The 11,773-nt window shown below is 45.4% G+C and overlaps 1 protein-coding gene across 1 annotated transcript in view; it reads right to left on the bottom strand.

The window, feature by feature from the left end:
* CYFIP2 (cytoplasmic FMR1 interacting protein 2) overlaps positions 1–11,773 on the bottom strand; it is a 132,139-nt gene that overhangs the window by 70,947 nt on the left and 49,419 nt on the right. The window contains exons 18-20 of the mRNA XM_045284704.1: positions 10,716–10,872; positions 6,634–6,730; positions 4,381–4,457 (exon numbers count right to left, since the gene is read on the bottom strand). Of these exons, the coding sequence (XP_045140639.1) occupies positions 4,381–4,457; positions 6,634–6,730; positions 10,716–10,872 (331 nt within the window). The remainder of the gene's footprint in view (positions 1–4,380; positions 4,458–6,633; positions 6,731–10,715; positions 10,873–11,773) is intronic.

Below are 11,773 nucleotides of genomic sequence, written 5' to 3' on the forward strand. Positions count from 1 at the left end.
TTTCAGTTTCAGATATGCTGAATGTGCTCTTCCTTTTTTGTTTTCTAACTCTAGGTCTTTGCACATTTCATTATAATATTTTACTTTGTCTTCTTGAGCTGCCCCTTGAAAGTTTCTGTTCAGCTCTTTGACTTCATTCTTTCAAGTGCTGTGCAATTAAGAGCAAGTTTCAGTCTCTTCTGACATCTGCTTTGATCTTTTCTTTCTTTCTTGTCTTTTTATTGACCTTTTGCTTTCTTCATGTATGATGTTGTTGATGTCCTCCCTCAGCTCATCAAACATTCTTTCATTAGAGATCAATGAAGCAAATCTGTTCTTGGTTTTCAGTTGGGATAGGCACAAGATCATATTTCGGTTCCTGTGGACCCATTTTAATTTTCTCCAGTTTCAACCTGAACTTATGCATGAGTAATTGATAGTCTAGTCCACAGCTAGCCCTTGGCCTGGTTTGAGCTGCTGATATTGAGCTTCTCCATCATCTCATCCTACCGATAGAGTCAACTGGATTTCTGTGGACTCCAACTGGAGAGGTCCATGTATATAGTCACCCTTTGTGTTGTTGGAACAAGGTATTTGCTTTAACAAGTTGCTGGTCTTGCAAAATTCGACATGCAACCTCTAGCGTTGTTTCTACCACCAAGATCATACTTCCCAGCTAGTGTCCCTTCCTCTTTGTTTCCAAGGTCTGCATTCCGATCACCAATCATTACCCATGCATCTTTATTTCATGTTTGATCAATTTCAGATTGAAGATTCTTTAATTTCTAGACTGCAAACTTTGGCGGTTGGTAAATTTGAATAATAGTTGTATTGACTTGATTTATTGTATATAGATAGCTATTATCCTATCACAGACAGCATTGTACTTCATGACAGACCTTGAAATGTCCTTTTTGAAGATAAGTGCAATGCCATTCCTCTTGAATCTGACATTCCCATCACAGTAAACCTTATGATTTTCTGATTCAGATTGGCCAACACCAGTTAATTTCAGCTCACCAATGCCTAGAATATCAATATTTGTTGTCCCATTTCATTTTTAACAACTTCCAATTTTTCTAGATTCATACTTCATACATTCTAAATTCAGATTATTAATTGATGTTTGCAGCTGTTTTTCCTCATTTTGAGTTGCGCTGCATCAGCAAGTGAATGTCTGGAAGGCTTTATTCCTCAGCTTAGTCCATCCATGCCATTATGGCCGACCCTACTCTGAGAAAACATCTCTTCTTCAGTCATACTTTGAGGGCCTTCCAACCTGAGGAAGCCCTAGTGACATAGTGGTTAGGAGTTGGGCTGCTAACTTCAAGGCCAGCAGTTCAACACCAGCAGCCAGCTCCGAGGGAGGAAGATGAGGCTTTCTACTCCCATACAGAGTTATCGTCTCAGAAAGCACCGGGTCACTATGAGTCAGAATGGACTCACTAGCAGTGAGCTGGGGTTTGGGTTTTCTGACCGAGGTGCTCATCTTCTGGCACGGCTTCTATGCTGCTGCTTTACTGGGTTTTCCGTATCTGACAGGGGCTCGATTATATGTCCAGTGGCTGATTCCTCAGAATTGAACTCTGAGGAAACCTGTTCCCTTTGGGTGAGTCTGCTGGCATTAGAAATATCAGTGACATCGCTTCCAACAGCACAGCCACACACAAGCCACCACAGTAAGAAAACTGATGTATTCCGGGAAAATCTGTATTCTAAAGAGGTTTTCTGAACAGGGATTTTAATGATAACAATGGAACTTGTTAGGAAGCATGGTGCTGAAGTGAATTTATAAAGTTACTCTAGGGGTGAGATCATGTGGAACCTCATACGCCACAGCAAAGAGGCTAGGTGTATTCCATATGGAATGATATCGTACAATGAAATGAGGATAGTTTACAAAGAAACAAACAAAGGACCTGGTGGGGTGGGAGTGGAGCAAGCCTCTGAGACAGTGCACAATGGTGTGCAGCAACTCCTGATGATGGCCTTTAAAGCCCTGACGCAGATGGGTGCCAGCTCCAGATAAGCATTGTTACATCCTGACATTGTTACTCACTGCCCACCATGCAATATAGCCAACCCTCAATGGAAAATTCCTCAATTGCCTTTACCACAGACCAGTACCATAAAACCCTTCCCCACCATCCCAGGCAGCACGACTTCTCCGAGCCCACCTAGGGCCCCATGAATCTCGCCCGGGAGCTCTAAAATAAAACTTTAAAACTATTTTCTGTCTTTGACATTTTTCTTTCTTTCCACCACCAAATTACCTTACAGGACCCATGTTTAATAAGCGTCTGTTTATTTCTGCAGATCCTGAAGGAGTGGGTGTGTGACCAGAACTGTCCTAGCGAAACTAAGGATGAAGTCCCAGCTCTCTGCTGCGACCACTTCTCATCCAACCCACGGTAAGCTGCTTGTTCCAGGGAGGTCAGCAGTGTGGTTATAAAGCTAGCTGCGTACTCAACGTGTAAGTTACTAGCCGCACAGACCTACTGGAGCACTTCAGATGAAGTGAGGCCAACGTGAGATGTATGAGACGCATTTGAAGACAGAGATAAATAAAATAAAAAGAATTCAAGATACTGTTGGAGTGATTTTCATATTGATCACAAGACGCAATGATAAAATTGGCATATATTGGGTTAGCTGGTTGCCAGTGGGTTGATTCTGAATCCTTAAGGCCCTACAGGATCAACAGCACTGCTCCCCAGGCTATAATATTTACAGAAGCAAAAGGCCATATTTTTGTCTCTGTCTCAGTGCAGCTGGTTGGCTTGGGCCTCCAATCTTTGACCCAGCAGATGAGCACTTTTACCAATTTATCACCCTTTACATGGGGTTCAGTGTGATATATTATTCAAATTAATTTCATTTATTTCTTTTTCCATTTTAGACAAGAAAAACCTTTGAAAACTTTAAACTGATGTATGCGGCCTATGCTTGTGGTTGTAGTATATTTCTATTGGACACTGCTGAACTAGGCCATTCTTCCCCTCCTGTGCCTTGCCCTAACTTCTCCAAGTCTACTCCCCACATTTTGAGGGGAAAACTATTATCTTCGGGAAAGGTCCTAGATTAAAGGAAGTATTTCAAGTGAGGATGTTTACAATGAAATAAGCAAAGGACTCAGGTTTAATAAGTGTCTGTTTGTTTATGCCCATCATGGAGGAGTAGGTGTGTGACCAGAATTGTCTTAGAGAATCTGACAATAAAGTTAGATTCTGTGCTGTGACCACTTCTCACTCAATCCGTGAACACTTGTTAAGCTGCTACTTCGTATAAGGCTCTGATGTCATAATGATATGCCTTTCATACTCCCTCCCATTCACTTTGTGTAATGCACAGCCCATGTTAACAGAAACCAGTGTGTATATCAACTCCTATTTGAAACAGATCACAGTAGCTCTAGGTGCTAAAGGCAAAGTGAAGCAAATCCTTTTTGCAGAAAGGAAAACAATGTAAGTAAGGAAGCATCCACGAAGTTACTGGCATGGACAGTTGGATTTCTAAGAAAGAGAATATCTATGAATACATTTAGCAGTATTACTTGATCCACACTACTCTGGGTCCTTGAAATCCAGGAATTCCTGGGGGTCTAATTCAGTCTATATGGGCAATAACACTGAATCTGTACTATTTGACACACTTCTTATCCTGAGTTCTTTATTAGCCTCATATGCAGTTTACACACACTCATTCCTGCTTCCTGCTCACCTTTAATCCATTCTCCATAGCTCTATAATTTCCAAAGAGTGAGCTTTTAGAAACAAAAATCAAATCAAGTCGCTATTTGACTTTGGAAACTCTTTCATAATTTTTCATTGCTCCTGGGACAAATGCCAAAACACGTCCTTTGCCCACCAGGCCGGTGTGACCTGGATCCGGCATACTCCTCAGCTTTACTCCATCTTTTGGTCTGCCCTCCAGCAACTCTGACCACAAATGATATTTATCTGCAATATTCATGTCAGTCCTCTTTATAGCCCTATGAGGTAGGGAGGCTATTGGTATTCCACTTCTGCCACAGGACCTAGGCACAAGAGCCCTATCTTCACTTCATTTTACTTCTCTCCTACCAACATCAGATATGAACTCACATGTTCCTATCTTGGGCAAGTTTTTCAGCCTCTGACTCTTGTGACCTTCCTGTATTCTCTTAGTGGTTTAATTAATATCCATCTTTTCCAATAAATTTTAAACTCCACTAGATTCAAAGTCACACCTCCCTATTTCCTTTCTGCTATATTCTAGCACCTACTCCAAATTCATGAAAATGCTCCGTTTTCTTTAGGTGCTAACGAAAATGGCAGGGTGTGTGTGTGTGTGTGTCCCCTGTACCTGGTCCTGGTGGAAGCTTTACAGAAGATCACTATGCACGGCTCCTGGAGCTCTTACCTGCCGGCCATGGCTTTGTAGTATGCAAAGATCTGGTCCGCCAGCTTGTAGACAAACTGATCGAAACACAGGTTCACCTGGTGAGGAAGCAGCAGGAAAGGGCCATGGGTTGGTTTCCTTACCACTGTCACAGAAGCCCAGGCAACTGGAAGTGGGCTGTCCAAAGTATGTTCTAGGGCCAAATTCTGTGTGTTGTTGTTTGTGTTTGGGAACCTTTTTATTGTGGCTTGACTCCAGGCTTCCAGAGTCGGTCACCGGTCTGACAATCAACAACGTCTACACATTTTGTTTCAACTCATCAACAAGGCCCTCAATGTGCTAGCATGCATCCCACTGCCTAGCTTTCCTGCTTCTGTCCCCCTTCTTTCCTAACTCTCTCAGCCTTGTGCCTGGGTAAGTGCTGCCCCTTTGATCTTAAATGGTTGATTATCCTAAGGTGTGCCTGCCTCCCCATGCTTACTGATCCCTTCCCAGCGCTGTCTGTTGTTTGGCTGGAAATGGAGAAGTAGAGGTGGGTTCAGTTCCAGACCTGAAGGCTGACGATGGCGGGGCACAGCGCTGCGGAAGAATACAAATGTTCCGGTGCCCAGGGAGTCTGGGATGTGTCATCAGCCTTCCTAGGTATTTGCATATGTGTTAATATCCTGAATATTGGCTTACTTGTTAGGATATTAGAGTCTCTGCAAAGTGCTGCGGTAGAGAAGGCTAATTTTCTCGGCTGACTGGGTTTTGGGAGCCCACTTATTAGCATCTATCTCCCAGACTCAGGGAAATGGCTCACTGGGGTGTTTTAATTTACATGCGGAAGTTTGGTCCCTTGCTCTGGTCCCCAGGCAGCAGAGGACCAGGTCCACCAAGTTCACAAAGGCTCGCCCCTCTCTCCAGTGCTGTCGCTGGGCAGCTGGCCCCCGGGCACGAGCAGCGAGCTCACACAGACCCATCTAGTATCCCAGAATTACGCACTAACAGAACCCAGTCCTGCAGCCTCCCCAGACCATCTCCCCTGATGGGCTTTCCTGTCTTCTCTGGACATTGGCTTTTATGTGGCTTTTTAGATTTGGTTAGGAAGAACTTGATGGTCATTAGAGATTAAAACAACACGAAATGACCTTTTATATACACTTTACTTCAAAACCTTTTGTTTTCCATGAACAAAGTGCTGTCTTGATATTGTATGTGTCTCATCACATCACTGGGAAGAAAAGGTTCCGTCAGCCAGGAGAAGCTTCCATTAAGACCAAGAACAGGAAAGGGCAGGGGTGGGGCTTGAAAGAGATGGGGCTGTGGTAGCAGCAGGATGTGAAAATCACTTCAAAGGAAATGAGCTGCATTTATCTTTGCTCCCTTTCTCACCAAATTCTCTTGGCTTCATAAGGTGAACTCTTTGTTCACAGAGCTTTCCTGTCTTTAACTCGTCAGAGGGTTGGGCACTGCACTGTCCCGAGGTCAGCTCGTCAAGGCCTTTGCCCTGCAAATGGAGTTCTAAGGGTCCCCAGTGGGGCTTCCTCTAGGTAACGAATCTTCAGGTTCAAAGCTGCGGTGCCCACTCCGAGTTCATGTCCCTTTTCTAGAATCAGCTCTATCTTGGACAACTGGCCCCAGCCCTTTCTCAGCTCTTTGTGGTCTTTCCCCGAGCCCCAGGCCCTAGGGTTTGTCACTGTCTGTGGGCAGACATGGTACACTAAGCTTCGGTACCCAGGCACATGCTTGTGAGGCCCTTCATGGCAAGGAAGAGAGCTTGGAGATGGGAAGGGAAAGTGGCTGACTATAAGCTGAAGCAAATGGGGTTAAAGGATCAGATTATTGCCTTAAAGTTGGGCAGAGCAGCCCTGCCCCAGAGTGCCCACGACTGCCATCTTTAGGGAATCGGATGGCCACATCTCTGTCCCACAGGGTGCTGGATGGGTTCAAACCACCAATGTTGCAGTGAGCAGCTGAGTGCTTAAGTACTGCACCACCAGGGCTCCTTGTACTTAGCACAGTGCCTGGCAAGTGGAAATTATGTAATGACCAGGAACTGATATAGTGCTACATCCAAGTAATACAACCATAAAAGACCCCCTAGAAATCCCACTGCCTGTGTAATGCTATCATTTGGCATCCTTCAACACATTTGGAAAAGAAGCCCATGATCCCCAACTGGGTTGTTTGTGATGGTCGTGGACATTTATAAGACACACTCTCCAGAACCTGCCCATTGGCAGCTGGGGATTTGGATAGTCCAGATTTTGAACAAGGGTTACAACCACTTGCCTCAGCTTCGATCTCATCATACAGGAACTGCTTCTTAAACTTGGTCAGCGCATAGTAGGCGCTGTCGTTGTACAGGTCCAGAGGATAGAGGACATACCTGAGGAGAGAAGACAGTGGCCAGAGCTCAGAAATACTGGGCTAAGAGACAAACACATGCAGTGTTAGGAAAAACAACCTTTTAGAACACTAAGGCGTGCCCACCAACCTCCACTTAGGCACTTTACAGGCTGTCCCCAGAAAGCAAAAGTCCATGACGTGGACCAAGGAACGAGAGCTGAGAACTCAGACATACAGCCACCCACCTACAGACAGCTGCTCTGTGACAGGGCCAGTGTGCATGAAATGGGGGAGAGATGGTCCCTTTCATCAGTGGTGCTGTACAACTTGATATCCACTTGAAGGAAAATGAAACAGGGCTCATGGCTACGCCATATATAAAACTCAGCTCAAGATGGACCAAAGACCTAAAGGTGAAATCTAGAACTATAAAGCGCATCACCCCACCACTTGAGTTCCCTCATGATCCATTAACATTTTTTCTAGATTTTAATATTTTCTGCTTTCTTTGCAATTGAGGTTTTTGTCTGTTTTACTTCATTATTATTATTATTATTAAAGTTTATCTGCATATGAAATTTATGATTGGTAAATCTATAGACTGTAATTGGGTTAATGGTTTCTTGGGGACATGGCAGGGGATGTTAGGGGGAAATGGGGAGCTAATAATAATGAGTACAAATTGTTTTGAAACTGGTTGTGGTGATGATTATGCAACTCTTCTGGATGTGATTGAAGTACTGAGCTGTGAATTAAATGCCAAGGAAGTGGCTGGGGGGGGGGAAATAGGGAAAAACTTAGGAATCTTACTACATGGCATTAATACATGAACAAACATAACCGAAAACACAGAACCAGAGCACAAAACTTCCCTAAAAGAGTAAAAGGAGAACCCACAGCCTGGGAATTTTTTTTTTCAGCAATGACATTGTTACAGTAAACAGTGGGTTGGAGCTGCCTGCTGCCAGGAAGCCAATTACTCTGAGACAGAGCATGACGGAGCAGTAAGGTGCACTGTGGCTCGCGCACAGGAGGCTAGTCTGGGAGGGAATCGCACCCTGCAAAGATGCGAGCATGCCTGTCCTGAGGGAGAAAAGCAAAGAGCATTCACAAGGGTTCTGGCGTGGGGCAGGGTCTGAGGGATTCCAGAAAGTTCTTTATGGTTCAGCTTTATGTCTCTGTTGTGCTGACCACCCCAGACAGCTTGTCTCCAACACAGACACTATTTTCTGGCTCACTGACAGTTAGCTCACCATTAAGGAGAATTTATGGGTTTCTTTATCACGCTAGAGTTACTAGAAATGTATGGCGGTTTTTATTTATTCCAGCAATAGTGTTTGGGGGTAGAGGTTCGTTAATCAATCTAAAAGAAGGAGTGGGTAGGGGTTAACACTGTTACAAAATGGAGCATCAGCCGCATAGCAGCATCAATCTATTGGATAAGGGACTATTCTCTAAAATTTATAGAAGACATCAACATCTCACCAAGAAAAAGGCAGTGGGCATGAACAGACACGTCGCTAAGACCACATGGAAGCAGATAACACATATGGAATGAAATGCTCGCACTCAAGACATGAAAATCAATACCACCATGAGATACCACCTCATCGCAGCATCAAGAGCAAAGTTCAGAAAACCAGAAAGCAGCGAGTGCTGGCAGGCTAGGGAGAAACCGGGACCCTGACGCCATAGGTGGGACTGTGAAGCTGTCCAACCACTGCAGAAAAAAACACACTGCTTCCTTGAAAAACTGGAAATAGAAATACTGCATGACCCAGCGATCCCACTATTATCTTAATATCCATTCTAGAGAAATAACAGCTGGGGTCGAAATAGATAAATGCTTGCCCGTGTTCATCACATCACTCGTCACAAAAGTAGAGAGATGGGAACCCCCTAAATGTTCGTCAGAGGAAGAGTGGTGAAACAAACTAGTGTGTACACACAATGGAACCCACTCAAAGTCGGGAGAATAACGATGGACCCGTGAAACACCACCAACGTGGACAATCCCAGAAGATGCTGTGCTTTGTGAAATAGGCCACTCACAAAAGGCACAACTTGGACGAGACCACTACTGCCAAAAGTCAAGAGAAGGTTTTCACGCAAAAACAAACACACTTTGATTGTTAGCAGGAATGGAGCTGGAGAACCCATCACTGGCTAGAGAAGGAGAGTCCCATTAATGAGTGAAGAAGGCAATATAAAATACGAGGTCAGTTGGCAAGACCTGGTGGGAGGCAGAGGAAGACCTTGGAACCCCTGCAAGAGTCAAAGCAACAGAGGTGAGTCCTGTTATACACACAACCCAGCAACACAGTGAATGACGAGCAGATGCGCAAATGAGTGTGTGTGTGTGTGGTGGGGGGGGGGAGATGGGAGTCTAACCCATGAATATGTGCAGGTGCGACAGAGAATTTTTATACATGGGTACTATCTTTGCTGAAAAAGATTCATGATTGTGATAGAGAGTAGAGAGGAAAAGCTATGAATACTTCTCAAGACAAACACCTTGAGAGAAGGAGTCTTGAGAACAACCACATCAGCTGGCATAATACAGTTCACAAGGACAATGTTCTACACTCACTTGGGTGAACAGGAAGGAGGCAAGGGTTTTGAAAGTTTGTGAAAGCAGTCACCTAAGGTGCAACTATTGGTTTCTTCCTTTCTGAAGGAAGTAAGCGTAAAGACAATGGAACACAGGAGGAAACAATTAGTCCAATGGACTCACGGACCATACAGATGGCTAGGACCACACAGTCTCTAGGACCCTGAGATCAGAAGAAACTAGATGGTGCCTGGCTACCACTACCAACGGCTCTGAAAGGGATCATATTAGATGGCCCTGACAGAAAAAGACGAGGTTTTCTACTCCTGTCAATGGTAACCGATCGTAAAACTCCCCAGGGGCAGTTCAACCTATGCTTTAGGGTCACTATGAGTTGGCATTGACTTGATGGCAGTGGGTTTCTATTTTTGGTTCTCATAGAGTGGGAAAAAGATGTGGAACAAAGATAAAAATCATCAAAAGAGCAGGCTTGCTGGTTGGATAACAGAAACGGATGGAACTCCTGAGACTACAGACCTTAGTCACCCTCTGGACTGGAAATGGGCTCACCCCATGGCTCAATGTCCAGCCAAACACTAAAGTAGCGTAAAAGGGGAACAGTGACACTGGAGAAGGACAAATCCCATGGAGGAATCAGCCATCTGAGATCAAAAGGGCAGCATTTACCCAAGGACAGAGATCAGAAGGGCTAGGCCAGGAGGAGGACGAGAAACGGAAACCAGGAGGAAGTGGGCTAAGAGATGCCACAGGGTGGGCAGCACACGCAACGAGGCGAAACAGCTGTGTATGAGTTGTTGAATGTCAAACTGACCTGCTCTGCCAAACTAATTCACAACAAAAAGTAATAAACCCACAATGCCAATCAACCCAAAGATGGTTGTTGACAGCTGCCCAGGATCTGCGCAATGGATCAGGATGCCGTCTGGTCCTTCCTAGGCCATCCCCATGGTTGGTGGCCTTTGTGATACATGAGGCTTTCATTTGCTGTTTTAGGAAAGATCTCCAGACCTTTCATCCCAGACTGTCTTACATTGAGAGCTCTGCTGAAGTAGGTTCAGAGCAACATGCCAGCCTCCACTGACAGAGGAGTACACAGGAGGGGCAGAGGCCATGATCAAAACAGCATCTCCTGCACGGAAGGTAACAATTTGACCATGACACCACCAATGCCTACTTACAGACATTGGTCTGGGCTGAAAGGAACTCAGGCAGCTTCCTGATCCCTAGAAATGATCATTTTCCTGCCATAGCAGCTATGAAACTGGCAACATATAGGACAGTTCGTTGGGCTGGAAACTCTTGAACTGATCTGCCAGGTGGCAGATCCTTAGCCTGAGTGCTCTCCCTGGTCCCCTCTTCCCCCCATCTCTCATCAATTCAACACTTCCTTCTGGAGAGAACGCAGCACACTGGCACACTAGTCTCCACCCACAGCCCCGGTCCTGCCTCTTACTCCATCATGGAAGGCTCCTTGGTCTCCAGGATATGGTCTGTTAGAATCCAGGGCATGGACATCTCAATCGGGAACTGGATTCGACGGCCCATGGTTAACTCCAGGAAGAATTCGCGGAACCAGAGCTGAGACAGGTCGCAACACTGCTGCAGGGCTTCTGCAAGCATAAGGGAAAGAGCTGTGGGTGACCAAGAGCACGCACCCAGAAGTTCTTCATTCTTAGCGCTCTGGTTAGTTGTATTGCTATTATCACTGAGCTGGCTCTATACAGCAGGCACTTAGAAAATGACTTGATTAGTGTATCCTGCCTCTCTTACTTCCAGGAAAGCCAGCATCGATTTGGAAGACAGCAGGTGCCAGGTTTCAGAGACAGTGGGAGTGTGTGGGCGTGTGGGTGGGTGGAGGGTGCTTCAGAGCTTCAGATATCCCAGAATTCCCCACCCCTCCCTATCAAGTCATCTTTAACTCTATCACGGTATGCAAAAGTATGCTTGCGATACAGACACCATTCCAGAGAGGTCTCCATGGGCTTTACCCCTTCCATGGGGTAATTGGAATTCTTGATCCACGAGGGAGCCCTGGGAGCATCCTGGTTACAGAGTGGGATCCTAATCTCAAGATCAGTAGTTCGAAGCCATCGGCTTCTCCAGGGAAGAAAGATGGCGTTTTCTACTCCCATAAAGAGTTATAGTTTTGGAAACCCACAGGGGAAGTTTTATCTTATCCTGCACGGTCACTATGAGTTGGCATCGATTCTATGGCAGTGAGCTTAGTTTTTTGGTCAGACCCCTTCCGTGGGGTCATTTGGAATTCTAGATCTCTTCTATGGGGCAATTTGGAGTTCTTTACTATTTAGAGGCCTCTAAGGCCCATCCCTAGGCTGTTAGAACTGCTTGTTAAGACCACTCTGCGTTTTCAACACAATATGACTCGATGTCCCTAGGATACCACTCTGTCTCCATCCTGCCCTGGCCAACCGGGATGCAGCCTACTAAGAGGAGAGGAAGAGTGCAGGGACACAGGTAGTCAGTCCGGTGGTCATCAACCTTCCTCTGCTA

The sequence above is a fragment of the Echinops telfairi genome, unplaced genomic scaffold, assembly GCF_000313985.2.
Source record: "Echinops telfairi isolate 266 unplaced genomic scaffold, ASM31398v2 ScPeMD7_7469;HRSCAF=8507_0, whole genome shotgun sequence".
Taxonomy (NCBI): domain Eukaryota; kingdom Metazoa; phylum Chordata; class Mammalia; order Afrosoricida; family Tenrecidae; genus Echinops; species Echinops telfairi.